Source organism: Falco punctatus (assembly GCF_963210335.1).
Source record: "Falco punctatus genome assembly, chromosome: 4".
NCBI classification, from domain to species: Eukaryota; Metazoa; Chordata; class Aves; order Falconiformes; family Falconidae; genus Falco; species Falco punctatus.
Genome location: NC_137583.1, coordinates 100,055,077 through 100,070,312, shown reverse-complemented (window position 1 = coordinate 100,070,312; position 15,236 = coordinate 100,055,077). Strand labels below are relative to the sequence as shown.

General features: G+C 44.5%; 1 protein-coding gene across 1 annotated transcript in view; it reads right to left on the bottom strand.

Annotated features, from left to right (window-relative positions):
* The window catches only part of PIK3R4 (phosphoinositide-3-kinase regulatory subunit 4), a 28,780-nt gene extending 27,359 nt beyond the window's left edge, over window positions 1–1,421 (bottom strand). The window contains exons 1-2 of the mRNA XM_080387170.1: window positions 1,286–1,421; window positions 287–1,069 (exon numbers count right to left, since the gene is read on the bottom strand). Coding sequence (XP_080243296.1) covers window positions 287–1,016 — 730 coding nt within the window. The 5' untranslated portion in view covers window positions 1,017–1,069; window positions 1,286–1,421. The remainder of the gene's footprint in view (window positions 1–286; window positions 1,070–1,285) is intronic.
* Window positions 1,422–15,236: the final 13,815 nt, after the last annotated feature.

Here is a 15,236-nt window from a genome sequence, read left to right as displayed (position 1 = left end):
CTTCCTCAGGGCAGAGTTGAGCCATAGAGAACAGTTTGTGACTTCCCTCCTCTGATAACATGGTGATGCACTTATGTAGCTTGCTGTATTGTGTCTCTACTTTTTCTGTGAAGAAAAGATCTGGGGTTGGATCTTGCCTAAAAAAAGCAAGTTTTTCCGCATGCTGTTCTCTAAGCCCACTGTTAAAAAAACAAACAACAAAACAACCCCCAAAACCAAAATAAGGTTGTCTGCACCCCAACACACAATCATAAACACACTGCTTTCCCCTGATGGGTCCAAGTACCTGCAGAAAAGATATCCATTGCACGTTTTAACTCCCCTCTTGTTCGCTGATTGCTGTTTGCCAGGTCTACTAAAGGAGTTGAAGGGTCCCGCATGTTTTCCAGCTCTGTAGCAAACATACTGCCATCGACAAAGCGCTCGGGAGCAATGTAACATGTTCTCCTCCGTGACGTGTCAAAGAAATAATTGAAGTCAGCAGGATTGTCTTCAGGAAGGTAAGTTGGCTTAAAACTGGCAAAGTCAGTTAAAAGAACCCAGTTCCAGCTAGTCACCATGATGTTCTCAGTTTTAATATCCCCATGGCGGACTCCAGATTTGTGTGCTTGGTCCACCGCCGTAAGGATCTGGAAGGCAATCCACCTTTTTTCAATGTTGTTCAGGAACGGCCTGGTACTAATTCGATCATAAAGGTTGTCCCGCACGTACTGTCTGAAAAGCATGGCGGCCTTCTCGGACAGGGTCGCTTTCTGGAAGGGAAGGCAGTTCTGTGCCGAGTGCAGCCTTATTTTCAGCTCCTCCAGCTCCTGCTTGTAGCTCGTCAGGGGCAAGGTGGGGTCCTGAATGGCGAACACCTTCACGACCACCAGTCCCTCCCGGTGCTTGGCGCGGGCGACCTTGAAGAAGCGGGTGCTCCCCAGGCTCTTGTCGTATTCGAAGTCGTGGATGTCAGAGAAGTAGCTGTCCACCGAGAGGATCTGCGAGGGGGCGATGCCAGCCAGCTGGTTCCCCATGGCGGCACCTCCCGCCGGGCGCTGCCACCGCACCGCGGCTCTCCCGCGTCAGCCTGGGGAAAAAGCACACACAACGCGCCCTTCGCACCGGTCGCAGCCGCGGGCTCGCCCCACTGCCCCCGGGCCCTCTGCCCCGGGCCCCCCGCCCCGGGCGGGCCCTGCCGCCGCGCCTCCCACCCCTCCGCAGGCCCCGCCGCCGGGGCAGCGCCGGGCCCGGGCCCAGCGGAGCGAGGCGCCGCGGCGGCGGGTCCACCGTCCGCAGCGCTCACCGGCGCGGCCCGCCCGGCCCAAGCAGCGCCGGGACCCCCGGCCCCGACGGCGGGATGGAGCGAGGCGGGACTCGGGGCGGCGGAACCGGCACCGTGAGGCGGGCGGGGAAGGGGCGGCGCCGTGAGCTCACGTCCGGGGCCGCCCCGAGCCCCTGGGGAAGGGGCCGGCGGCGGGAGCGGCCTCAGCAGCACAGCCGGGGGCAGTACCGCGGGCCGCCCTGGGTGTCTCCTGGTGACCTTCTTTTTTTGCCGGCTGTGTGCCCTGGAAGGGCTGCTTCTTGTTTTGTGCCTTGTAATGGGAGGAGGCGGCGGCAGCAGCACGGTCATGGCCGGGCACTTCGCTTTGTTTAGCAGCGTCGAGGAGGACCCGAGGGGGATACAGCATAGCCGTTAATATTTATTGATAATTCGGTATCATTTCTGCTCCTGTGAGGTGGGCACTGGGGCAGCGCGAGCCATGTGGAGCAAGAAGGTGCTGGGAAGAGCGCGGGCGTGTTGGTGGAACAGGCCTCAGCTGCATCGGCCAGCACCTTCCTTCTCTCTCTGGGCAAACGGAACTGCTGCCGTTCCTTCTCCTGATGCTCGGCAGACAGAAAAGTCTGTGGGGCTTTTGTAGATGATTTCATGGCTAGTGCAAGACGACTTCACTGCTAGGTCTGTCCTGACAGGGTTTCATGTATCTGAAATATAAGAAAAAGGCTTTTCATAGCAAACTCAGAGTGACACAAAAAGGGCGCCTTTCTTACTGTTCGACCTTAAAGTGCTTGAGAGCAAGAAGCCCAAGGCAGAGTTTGCTCATCCTTCCCTTTGCTTTTTGCCTTTGCCATGTTGTACCTATAACAGGTGACTGAAGAAGTGATGTTTGGATCCCTCGCACCAGTGCCTGTACAACCAAAACCTGCCCAATATATGATTTCCACCAGCCATGCATGAGGTCACGGAATCGCGTTCTCTCCGAAGAGGCTGGGGCTGTGCTAGCGAGGGCTTCCTGCCAGCAGGACTCTCCCACCAGCAGTTGAAACCTGGATGTTCACCATGTCCCAGTACAGAAATCTTAGCCAGGCCTAGGGTTACGGTTAGGACTAGGACTAGGGTGAGGAGAGTGAGAAAGAAAGCTACAGGCAGGAAATTGGTGCCTAGGCGCCTTCTAGAGTTGTAGCTTGCTGCTGGGCCCTTTTTTTCTCCTTGGGGTGCCATGATACAGACGTAACTGTTCCACTCGCAAGACCTTTACCTGGATGGCAGGCAGGGTATACATCGAGTGCTGCTGAGGGGGATCTGGAAGAGAAGGAAAACAGAGTCACTCTTCTGCTCTGCTTGAGGCTTGGCAGGTCGGCTTCATGCTGTAACACTGATGCTCTTGACCTGCTGTTTAGCTCCTGTCATAGCAGGTAGAGAAGGGAATGTGGAGTCGTGACTTTTTGACTGAGCAAGCTAATGGTACCCTGTTCTGATCACTCTTAATCGCCTAGAACTTCAGCCCCTCCTTTTAGGGCATGACATGGGTGGAGGCAGCTGTGTGGACGGAGTAGCTGCTGAAAGTCTGTGGCTAAACTGGACATTGATTGTCTTGTCAGTAGGTGGGTGATCAGCAAATCTTGGTTGGCTTGTCTGCAAAACAGTTATATAGAGGTTGCTGTCTCTGATGAGGAAAGGTAGTGGATTTAAAGAAAAATTTTCTTAGTTGAATCAGATGCATGGCGTACCAATTCAGAAGACAATATCTGAGGCTGTTCAGTAAGCATAAATCCCATGAAAACTACTTCAGTTATGTTCTGGCTGTGTGTTCAATGAAGAACAGAACTTCTGTTCATGCTGTGACTTACTTCATGCTCAAATCATTGAACTATGACTGTAGTTACAGCAACCCCTAGTTAAGGTTTTGAAACTATCAGAGTTTGGTCAGAAGGAAGCCAGCTCACCTTGATGATGTGCCTATCATGCTCTTTGAACAGCAAACATGTTACTGCTAACGATGTCGGAGCCTACACCTCCCAAAACTGAGTGCACAAGTGCTTATGCTTCCCCATGACCCAGCACCCATCTTGGTTGTGAAGGGATGCCAGAGACTGCATAGTCAAGCTCCAGACTTGGCTGGAGAGGAGCATCTGTCAGCCACTGTGGCTTAGCTGTGCTCTCTTCCCTTTGCTCATAGGAGGTAAGTTCAGTTTTCAAAAGCGGGTGGGAGGTTTTGTAACTCCTGTAGGCAGACTTTGCTCCCAGCTAAGGTGTTACTGTCTCCTAGCTAAGACATATTGTCTGTGCATATGGTTGTGCTGGGCTAAAGTCACAGTTTAAGCCAGTTTTTCAGCCACTTGTCTTAGGGTGACGGCCTCTGCAGTGCTGCCGGGCGTAAAGCATGAGAGGGCAGAGGTGCTCCGGCAATAATAGTTGCACATTTTCATGCACTCTAATTGGAGTTAACTCTGGTTAAGCTAAACTGGTCACAACAAATGGAAAGGGTACATTTGTGGCTTCAGAGCAATCAAATTGAAAAAAATGAGTGGCTTGTGTATATGCTCTCCTCCTACCATTCTTCTCCTTCCTAAGTTAGATACTTTTCAGGTGCTTCTCTATATTAAAAACTAATAGAAAGGAAAACTTATCAATTCACTACAGTGTCTTTGGTCAGCACTTATTCAAATGTATGCAAGAAGTAAAGAGACACTTTGCGGTTCCTGTTGGCTACACTGAAGTTAGTGGAAATGAAATAGGCTGCCAAATACATTGTCAACTTTTTCCCTCTCTCCCAAGTCTGATTCCCTTCTAAAGCAAACATCCATGGGTACCTATGGAAATGGTTTTGCCTTTTATCATGTCTTGAAAATGTCAGAACTGTGCTGCTTTTGCGGAGTTGAACTTTGATAGAGAAAAGCAAAAACATTTTTGTACTAGAAATCTCATTTAAATGGTGGATGAGGACTGAAAATAGCCTGGAAACTCATTGTGCTCAGTGTTATACCCTACAGACTTCTATCGTTCCTGGCCCAGTATCAAGAATTTGCCCCATATGTAGAAATTCATGGGAAGGGATCACCATGCAGATTGTTTTAAAATAACAGGTTGTTTGTAACAGGGGGAAGAATTGTGTCTGTGAATCACAGAAAAATGCTTCATCAGGCAATGAAGGAAAAGGCACAGGAGACATAACTCTTAAGGAAACTCCAGGGTTTATGGAGGTATTCATGGGGTATAAGGGCCCTTTCTGAGAAAAGGCTTTGTACATTATCTCAGGCTGCCAGGCTGCAGAGTGTTTATGCCTTAAATTGTAGTGAGGAAGCAACTAGCACTAAATCTGGCTCTCTGAGCTCACCTGCAAATGAATTCTGTGCACACCTGTCTGCAATGGGGAGCATGCCCAAAGCCTCCACATCTTAAGTACTGGGGAAGAAGTTGATTGCCTCAGATGAGCATGGAGGGAGTAAACAGCTTGATGGAGTGTGGACTAGCTGCAAAGGTGCTTTGCTGTATGTAGACATATTCCAGAGCAGAACTTGGGTGGATAAGTGATTGTATATAACCAGCACTTATGTATGCAATAAAGGATCTCACTTGGAGTCTGTGCTTTGATATGCCACAGTAAGAAACCAAAACTGATTTGAAAGAAAAAAATAGGTTTAATGAATCTCCACTCTAAAGCATCTTGGAATAAGAGAGTTTCTGAAACTCTCAAATCTATATGTTTTATTGAAAAGGGGCTTGGGAGGTTTTCATTTAAGTGATTATGTCAGTGTTTTGGGTAACTTTTTGCTTTTTAAAAGGTTTATTGATCTATCAGTTTACTTAATCTGAACAGTGCTTTTTTCATTACTAATTTCCAAAGGGATTCAAGATTTGTTCATCTTGTCCCTGATAAGTATGTGCAAACATTTTAAAAACCTCCTGCAGCACCATTCTGCTCTATCAAATATTCTGACAGTCTGTCCTGCTGATTTAGCATGACTTCACCACATGTGATATGGCAGTGATCCCAGGGACTTAGTAAGAGAAATGGTTTATAGAATACTTTCTTTAAAATCACCTAAAGCAGGACAATTGTCTGAAGTTTAGCCTCCAGACTGACGTACTGACAGATTTGTTCCCTAGCTATGTGCTAATTGCTTTGGAATGAGAATCACTTGCTCCTGGATGCTTCTACCAAAGCAGCATGTACAAAATTAATTCCATAAAACTCAGCAAGAGACCATATGGAAGGGAAAAGTGATATTTATTTTAAACAAAGTTGATTTCAGTTACTAACATATTGTGTTATAGATGTCACTCCCTTGTACTCCCACACCATGTACTCGGAAGCATCAAGGCGTGTGCATGATACTTTCACACAAGCTTTTCTGTTAATGTTTCATTCAGACAAAGTTTAGTATTTCTGCCACACATAAAGTTAAACTATACTAGCATACATTCCCACTATTAAGTTGTACTAGAGCAGTTTTCTTCAGTGTCTGTGGCTACTTTTAACTGGAGGGGGGGTGGTGGTTAAAAAGAGAAAGTGGGAAATCGTAAAGCCAAGCTCTAGTAACGCCCTAAACATACCTGTAAGCTGTAGGTAGTGCTTACCAGCCACCCCCTGGCAACCAGGGAAGAGCAGGAAAAATGTTTTCTTTTACAGAACTATGGAAATTCACAGGGAGAAATGTCAGCCCATTTCAAACTTGAAGTAAAAGTCTAGTAACTCATTAAACTCAAGGACTGACCTATATTAACTTTCCCCCTTTCCTGCCTTTGACTCCCCTGTCCGAGACTCTGAAATGGCTGTTCCGTATTAGCCACAAATCAGCTAATAGCCATCTTTTCTTGGCCTAAGTCAGCTCTGGTACCAGCCAAACACCTTTTGCTCTTTTATGTATTTATTGGGTTTTTTTTTTCAAGACTATGGCGATTTAGTCTTCCTCAGAAATCCTGGGTACAGAACCAAAGCGGCGCTCCCAGGCAGTGCTTTCTTGAATACGTACTGAGCGTGTTCTTCCATAAAAATCCCAACCCTCTGCTAAATGAGCTAATCCCGGCAAGATCTCAGCCCGCAGGTTTAAGCCCGGCGGAGAGTCGAGCCCAGTCGTCAGGCGCGGTGGCACCGCCCCGCCGCCCCGCTCGGCTCCGCCCCGCCGCCCCGCCCCGCCCCGCTCCCTTCCCCTCCCCTGCCCTCCGCTCCGGGCCGCGCCGCACCGTTCCGCGCCGCACCGCTCCCTTCCGTGCTGCCCTGGCCGGGCGAGCAGATGCTTCACACCCCCCAGGGCTCGGGGGCTCCCGTCCAGCTGTGACCTCTCGGAAATGCGAAGTATTTCCAAGCAAGCGGACCTCTGCGGAGAGGTTTCGTGTGTTTCATCTGTTTAGTTTGTACGCGGATTAGAACGGGGGAAGGCCTAACAGAGTAGCTAGCACATTTCGGAAGTCAGTTTGTATAGGCAGGTTTTACGGAAAGCGGAGACCTTCCCAAAACAATTGTAGCTCGCCATTTCCAGGGCTTTGGCTTCCCGTGCCTCACTAGTTCCTGTCTCAGCAGGCAAGAATTACCGAGAGGGGGGACTGACTGTTCAAGCATCTACTGACAAAAGGCTGAGTATTATGTTGTAAATGCATATATGTATTAAGCTATCGTTTGCTGGAATTTTAAAGGCAAAAGACCGCATAGAACTGGGCTTGAACATAACATTTCCAAGCAAGGAACAGCAAGCAGGTCCTAGCTGCTGTGAAACCTGGATCACATTTAAAGGGGTTCCTCCCTTGCCAGGGAGATGATAGGAGTGTGATCTCTTTGAGAACCGGTACAATTTGGAGAAAGACTGCTGTGATAACTCAGTTGTTAAGCAAGAGACAGCTTGCCTGGCACACAACTGGTAGGAGAATTGGAATGGCAACATCTGGGGAGGTGATGCAGGGCTGGGAACATCTGGTTGGCCAGTGGCATTAGTTATAGAAATGTCAGCGAAGCAGGCAGTGAAATATTTATGGCCAGTCCCATAACTGAGCACAACAATTGCCCTCCAGGCCTGTGTGTGAGAGCAAACACTGTGATGCTGGGTTTGTCCCCATGAGAAAGGAGCAAGAACAGAACTGCTGCTCTTCATGATCTCCGCATGTGGACACACAGTATTAAAAACAGTTGCATCTTACTCTTTCAATGACAACTTCCTGGCAGAAGCAGAAGCAGTAATGTTTATGCTGTTATATCAAATAGCGCCCTTTCTTTTCCGCTCTTACCCTTCCTCACTGAAATACTAAAATATCAGGTAAAGCCATTCCTGGAGTCTTCTGTCTTGCTGGAGGCAGAGTTTATGTTTGGCTCTAAATCCCAGTCTGAATACAACATCTAGTATTGTCAAAGATTTTGGTTATTCATATTTGAGAGGAAAATGGTTGATTCAGGCCCATCTTTAGTGAATGATCTATTATCAGATGCCTGGGATAGTTGTATCAGAGCATAATTACATAAATCTGTGCAACATTAAGTTGTTATCATTCTTGCTTTATGATGAAACACATGGCAGTTTCTGGTTTTGATTAGCATCTCCATTACCTGCTCTCAGTAAATAGATTTTTTTTTTAAACAGAAATTGGCACGCATATTCACCTTCCACACAATCTAGTTATCCAGCCTGCTTTAATGTGTGCTGCAACTAATAAATGAGCAGCTGCCATGGCTACTGTAGCCATACAAATACAAAGAAAAGCTTTTTAGTTTTTAAGGAGTGGCTGGAGTCAGGTAATTAACCCTGATTCCGCTCCTTGCACACAAAGCGCATGGAAGGAAATGCACAGGGCATCCCTGTGGGTTTTGCTTTTATGAGCACTACTTCAAGGACTGCAACATCACTGCCATTTCTGGGTACAGCGAGAGAGTAAGAAAAAGCAAGGCTAAGTGCTACAATGCTCAACAGAATCCTCTCTAGCAAATCTAGTTGTGATTAAGTTGCTGATAACAAAGGGGTCTTAAAAATAATAGATTCATCTGGAGAGCAACCTTCTCCTGCTTCCTTTTCCCTGTTTTTCTCCTTTGGTCTGGTCTCTCCGCTGCTTCAAGAAAAGCATCTCTAATGCGTCCAGGAGTGTGAAGGTGTTCACCAAAAGATTTTGCAACTTTTCTGAGCTCTTGGCTTTTTTCATATTGATGCATTGTCATTTATGCATCTTAATATGCCACTCCTATATTTTTAAAGAATCCCTGATATTATAGAGCTATTTTAAAAATCACTTTTTTAACAGGCAGGGTAAACCACATTCTCATATGTAGCAGATTATTATTTTTCTGTCAGCTCACAGTAAGAGGTCTGATTTCTGTCTGCCACCTTCACTGGGAAGTTCTCGGTTTCCTATAATGAGGGTAAAATTGGGTCCAAGAGTGTTAAATTATATCTTCTCCAGCATAGAAGAGCACACCCAGGCTTTCAACCATATCACTATATTTGCAAACACCAGTGAAATTCTTTTTTTGCTCTCACTGAGCCATGACAACATGATAGTCTCTTAGAGCTATAGATTGGATTTCAGGACAGAAATTGCTTCTACCAGCTAGTTTGAATTCTTGTAGAGAGGCAGAAATTCAGCCAGAAACTTGCTGCAAAACTGTACATCCTGCTTGAGCTGTAGGCCAAGAATTGCAACCTCTGTCTCAATAACAAAAAGCACTTACCAGGAAAGCTACTGATATTAGTTTATTGGAGCATATTTTCTCTTGGTCTTTTTCATGTCCCATTCAGAGCTTACTATTCCTTACTTCACTTGCCTCTGAAATTCAAACCGTTAGTGGTTGCTTTTTAAAAGACAAGAATAATTTTAATTTGCTATAAAATTAATCTGAAGCGGAAGTTGCATTTTCATTCATACTTTTACTGTTCATCTAGTATATTTTAAAGTGTATAGGGCTTTGGGCCAAACATTGGTATAAATCAGAATAAACACTTGGCTGACTGACTTGGGTATCTTCTGTCAGCAGTCTGTTTCTAGTTCATGGTTTGGCCCTCTTTGCAGCTGGGATACCTGTTTCTTTTCCTGCCAGCTTTTTCTCATGCGTTTTTTTTTCTTCTTTTACATCTTCTGTCTGAAGCAAAAATCCACCTTGGTTCAGCAGTCTAACATCTTTCTTTGTGATTCCTCAACATTCTTTCCAGTCAAGTTTTCAAGCTTCTTTGACTTCTGTCCCTGCAATCCACCTGTTTTTAAAATATACTGCTTATTACCTAGGTTATGTAATTCTCTAATTTATTTTGCTGAGACAGCAGTTAAGAGTGATAACTGCTGGCATTGACTCACATTGCTGTTTGTGCCCATCCTGCCTATCTGTTGACTTCAGTAAGGCTGGTCATGGAAGGTTTGCAAGCCTCCGCAAGAAAGTATGTGCAGTTCTTCTTATAGAGGCCCTTCTTTTTAAAATCCCTGTAGGTTACATTTCATCTCTGTTCTCTCCCCACACCCATCCTGACTCCCCAACTGTGTTTTCTGTGACCTCACTCCTAAGGCATATTTGAGCCTCGCATAATGCCTAACTGGAGAGGAGGGAAACAGTGATGACAGCTAACTCCCTTAGCTGGCTGGGCAACTGGCTGCTAAACTCAAGAGGGGGAATCAGCTTTTGTCCTTGGTCTCCACCATCCCCTTCTACACCAGCACTGACTGCGAGAGCCAGCTCAGTAACTGAGGAACTGATTTGGAGTGACCGGATGCCTCTAGGGAGGTTCAATTCTAGTGTCTTCTGGGCTTCTGCAGTCTTTTAAAAGGCTGTGTGGGATGTTTTGTTGTCCTTCTGTTGCTTTTAACTGTTCCATGTCTCTTTTAAACTTGGGGACAGTATTTGGGTAGCAAGTGAATGAAATAGTCCTCTTAGCATCTTTGGAAAATAATACTTTGAAGAGCAGCAGAGAGAAACCTAGACGGAAAATATTTCCCACAGGACTTGCACATTTTGGGGTAATTGTGTTTGCAGCCCTGGATCGTTTAGAGACTTTCTCAGCATACACACTGCAGACCACCGGAAAGAAAAAAAAAAAAAAAAAAGCAAAAGGAGAGGCTAAACAACTGGATTTTCTACTGTACTAGCATCCACTGGCTGACCAATACACTCACTTTGAAAAAACGCATCGCAATTCATCCTGGTAAAAATCTGAGCAGTGAAAGAACAGCGACAGGGAGCTGCAGGGTAGGGACCACATCTACGTGGCTCAGTGCTGGCAAATTCACTCCGGCTATGAAACTGGAAAGAGGCTTTGAGCTCCTCTTGGGTCGTACTTTTGCTGCAAAGCCAACTGATGGCAAAAATACAGTAAGAAGGGACACTTGGGGAGTTATGGAAGATTATTAAGGAATGTGCCTTTGTAAGGAAATGCCTCTTCTTTGCACCACAGAGCCAGGCACAATACTTGTCCTTGTGCTCTTTGAATACAAGGACAGCCTGTGCCTCGCGTAAGAGCAGTGTTGACCATCGCAAAACATTTGCAGAGAAGCAAAGCACAGGAAGGGCCCACTCTACCACGTGCTGCAGCTCAGCTGCACAACAGCACTGTGCAAGGAAAACATATTTTCTACCTTCAGTAAAAAGCTTATCGCATTAGAAGCAGCAGGACGAATTCTGCTATGCTTCCATTTTAAACTAATTGTGTATTGGGGTATACTCAAGATAATTTTAAAGCAAGACTTTTCGTTCCCAGCCTGCAAAAGATTCCATTTTCCAGCTGCTGGAAAACATCATGAGCTGATCCTGTAATGAACTCTCTCATGTAAGAATAGCTTTATTACCATTAAATGTTGCCAGCTCTTAGATTTGTGTTCTGCTGCATAAATTCCAAAAAGCAGCTCAATGTATTTAGGAGCTATTTCTCTGTTTTAAAAGGAACCAGAGTCTCTTCCAGGACCCAAGCCAGATCCTTTACGGTTTAAATGAAGACAGATTGCCATGAGCTTATTTCAAAAGATGAAGAAAAAGTTTTTGCAAAGCAATTTCTTTTTCCTTTTTTTCTTTTTTCTTTATTGCCTTCTTTTTTTAAGTAACAAGAACTTGTGTGCTTTTTTTTTGTTCTGAAGAACAGTGAATAAGCCCAGCAAAATTACACTATTGTATGTGCCCACTAGTCAAGTATTAACATTATAATCAATTTTTTCCTTTGGCAGAGGGCAATAAAGGTCCCGAATCCCTTCTCCCTGATTCTACATACCAATTCCATAGGGTTCAGTTCACTTCAGACCAGGGTGGAGCTGTGTTGGAGGGACTATTGATGAGCTCTGGAGGATTTCTCCCTTCAGTTGTTAATTTGAATATAATCCAAGTCAATGTTGATGACTTTAGGTCAGCTCTGTGTTGCCTGACTTCTGTAAAACAATGGAAGTCTCTTCTAAATCATGATGGGTGATTACTGCAACTTTTCACTTTTATTTCTGTGTTGCCTGACTTTTGTAAAACAATGGAAGTCTCTTCTAAATCATGATGGGTGATTACTGCAACTTTTCACTTTTATTAGCAGCCTGAAGTACTAAATAGGAAAAAGAGGCAATTTTCTTTTCTTATCTAGAAAGGTATAGGCAGAGCAGCACAAGAAATTTGCACTTGCAAATATGGGTTGCATATACCCATAAGAAATAGAATGGAATTTGCTACGGGCTGCAAAAGCACTTCACACAAATAAATTTGCCAAGGAGAACATCAGTTCTGAACTGTGTACCTTCCAAATATCTGGGAAATCTGCCTGGGCAACAGAGTATGTTGGATCTTAGTGGTCAGTGACACACGCATGTTGGATTTAACTTATAAATCTTTCCCAAAGGAGCTGGAGAATGGAAAAAACCCCAAACTATAATGCACTTGGGCATTTGTCAGTTTCCATTATAAAAACTGGCTGCTTTCAGCATATCAAGGCAGATTTAAACAAATGAGGTCAACTAAACAGTGATTGTATATATACATAAATTAATGCATGAGAGCTTCCAGTAATTTATCTATTAAAATGCTGCTGTGATTTTGACTTTGAGACGGGAAGTTCCTTAGAAGAATCAGAAGGCAGTATCCCATGGCAAACAACCAAAAGTGGATGAGTTCAAAGGTGCAAGAGGATATGTATTCAGTTTGTCCAAGAGGGAGCATGCAGCTGTGTCCTAATAAAAAGAGATAACTGAGTTTATTTGATCTCCTAGGATTGTTTCCTTCATAAACTATGCAAGAGAGCATTTTTTAATTCTGTGATTTTTTTTTCATAATGGTTTTCAAAACAAGGCCTAGTGTCAAGAACCCTTCTTTTCCAGTGTTAGCCCTGACATTTATCTATTAGTGTGTTCATTACATAGGATCGCTCCTGCACTGCTGCTGGAGAACTGCAAAGCAGTCAGGACAGCAGACCAGCCTGGAAGGCCACGGCTGTGCCTGGACTACAGGCTTCCCATGCATATTGGGCAGAGGTGTACAGAAAGGGAAGGAGCCAGGTCTGACATGACAGTGCTGGGAGAAGCTTCTAGTTTAATTAACACTTGGAGCACCAAACCATTGGACTCACTGCAGGGACTTCTTTCATTATCTGAACCTAAAATACAGTTTTGCTTGTCATGTCCTGACTAGAAGTAGTGTACCTACAGCATGCTGAAATTCCAAATGTATGTCAAAAATTTAACTGTTGTACCCTATTCAGCCATCACTTGGTGTTCCTCAGTTGAAACAAAACTGCTTTTTCTTCCACTTTTTCCTCAGAAAACCTGTTCACAATTATAATTTCTTAATGCAAGAAGGGCTGAAAAATTTGGCATCTGAACATCACCACCTTATGGCATGCTGTACCTGAGCAAAAATTCACCCACACGCTTTACAAAAGTGGAGTCCGTGGAAGGAACAGTTGTAGCACTTTGAAGTGCTATTTATGCTGTCAGTTCTCTTTCCATAAATGTTTTTAAATCAGGGATTTAAATTAAGCACTCACATTAATCACTCTCAAACTAATCAGTGAATCAATTCCAAATCTGGCAGCTAGTCAGTGTTGATAACAAGATTTGCTGCATGTATACTCCCAAATTTTGTTTCCACAGTATTTTATTGCAAATATAAAAAGGAAAATGCAGTTGTCAATTATGAGTGAAATAAATCCAGGATAAACTGAAGAACAAAACTTCAGTTTTGTTGATGAGGTGTATATACCCTCATCAACCTGTCAGTATGGATAAAACTACCTGTGAGTTGACATTTAGTACTTATTTGCTAGGTCTTCTTGTAAATGATAAATCACTTTTTCTTTTTGCAAACCACATGAACTGTATTCATCATTTGAGACTCTTTACATTATTAACAGCGTGGCAGGGAGTTCAGAAACTTAGCTGAAGAAAATATTCAGGAGAACCTATAAAGTTTATGTTAAGATGCCTTCCTATTTTACCAGAAAGTTTCCATAACTTTGTATTAGACAGGAAAGTCATGCTTTTTCACTTCCTTGGTGCATTTCCATACTGCAAGTATTCTGAAATACGATTTGAGTAACAAGAATCATAGGATCATGGAATGGTTTGGGTTGGAAGGGAGCTTTAAAGATCACCTAGTTCAACCCCCTGCCAATGGCAGGGACACCTTCCAGTAGACCAGGCTGCTCAAAGCCCCATCCAGCCTGGCCTGGAACACTGCCAGGGATGGGGCATCCACAGCTTCTCTGGGCAACCTGTTCCAGTGTCTCACCACGCTCATCGTAAAAAAATTCTTCCTTATATCAAATCTAAATCTTTCCCCTTTCAATTTAAAACAGTTTCCTCTCATCCTATCACTACAGGAAGGCTGGGATCATTTTTACTCATGTAATGCATGCAGTTTACTGTGTACTTTAGAAAGTAAGAAGTTTTCATCAGAGCTGATGTGCCAAGGTGTAAATTTCTTCTCAGGAGTGGTCTGGCACAACATGGGTCCTAAAAGAAGCCATGGCAAAACAAGGGAAGGAAGACCAGAGGCTGAAGTGTGAAGAGCGTACAGCCAATTTAAGCAACTGGAGAACCTGAATACAAAATAATCCTATTCCTCCTCTGAAGACAATAACACAGAGAAATGTGTCTTTGGAGCTAAAGCTGGTTACTTTCTAGCCTCAACATGCTTCACAAAATTATTTCTATGATATAGCCAACAATAACATGCCATTATCTGATGAAGGCTGCGGTACCTTAAGAGCCTCACTGAGCGATGCAGAGCTGGGCCTGCATGTTTACTCCAAAAAATGCCAAAAGACAGGATGTCCCTGTGCCGGAAGGAAATCCCATATCCTCACTGGAAGAGTTTAGTGGCCAAAAAGAGGAAAAAAATCTACCATGAAAGAAAAAAAGAACTCTGAGGTTCAAGAAGCACAAAACAAAGTCTTGATGATGTATCCCTTTCTCCAAGTCCGTTTCATTATCTGAACTATACCTTTACAAGTTAGAAACTTTGCTAGTAATGATTTTTTCTGCATAAGACCCCTACTAGTATTTCCTATTTAGTTATTTGTTGCCCTGGGCTGGCCAAGAGTATGCAGGGCAGAGCATACAGCATAGCCCCCTGATTTGAGAGCAGGGAAGTAGAGCATACAGAGGATTGCTTCATCTGGGAGAAAACTCAGCAGGAAAGGGTTTGTGTTCAGGCATGGATCTCATACCTTTTTGTTGGAGCTGTAGTGAGCATGGGGAGGGTGGGCATGGAAGTGGGGGACAATGACACAGGCAGGGGTTTATTGCAGTATGTGCACTTGATTTTTAGCTATAGCAGTAGAAACCCTCGCCTTACGCTTTCAGTACAAAAGCCAGGGGCCTGAGCACCCTGGGGTACTTGTAGGTGTTTCAAGAAAGATGAGGACCATCCTGTTCTTGCACACCCCAAAAATCTCCACAGGAACAGCCAGGTTTGGCTCTAGGTCTTGAAATGACGTGTGGGCTGCTGCAAGTAAAGCTACTCATTAACTGTTTATTAATTCCTTTCTAGAATTTCTTCTTTTTTCTTTCTTTTTCTCCAGTAGACATCTCTCCCTCTGTTTTTGTG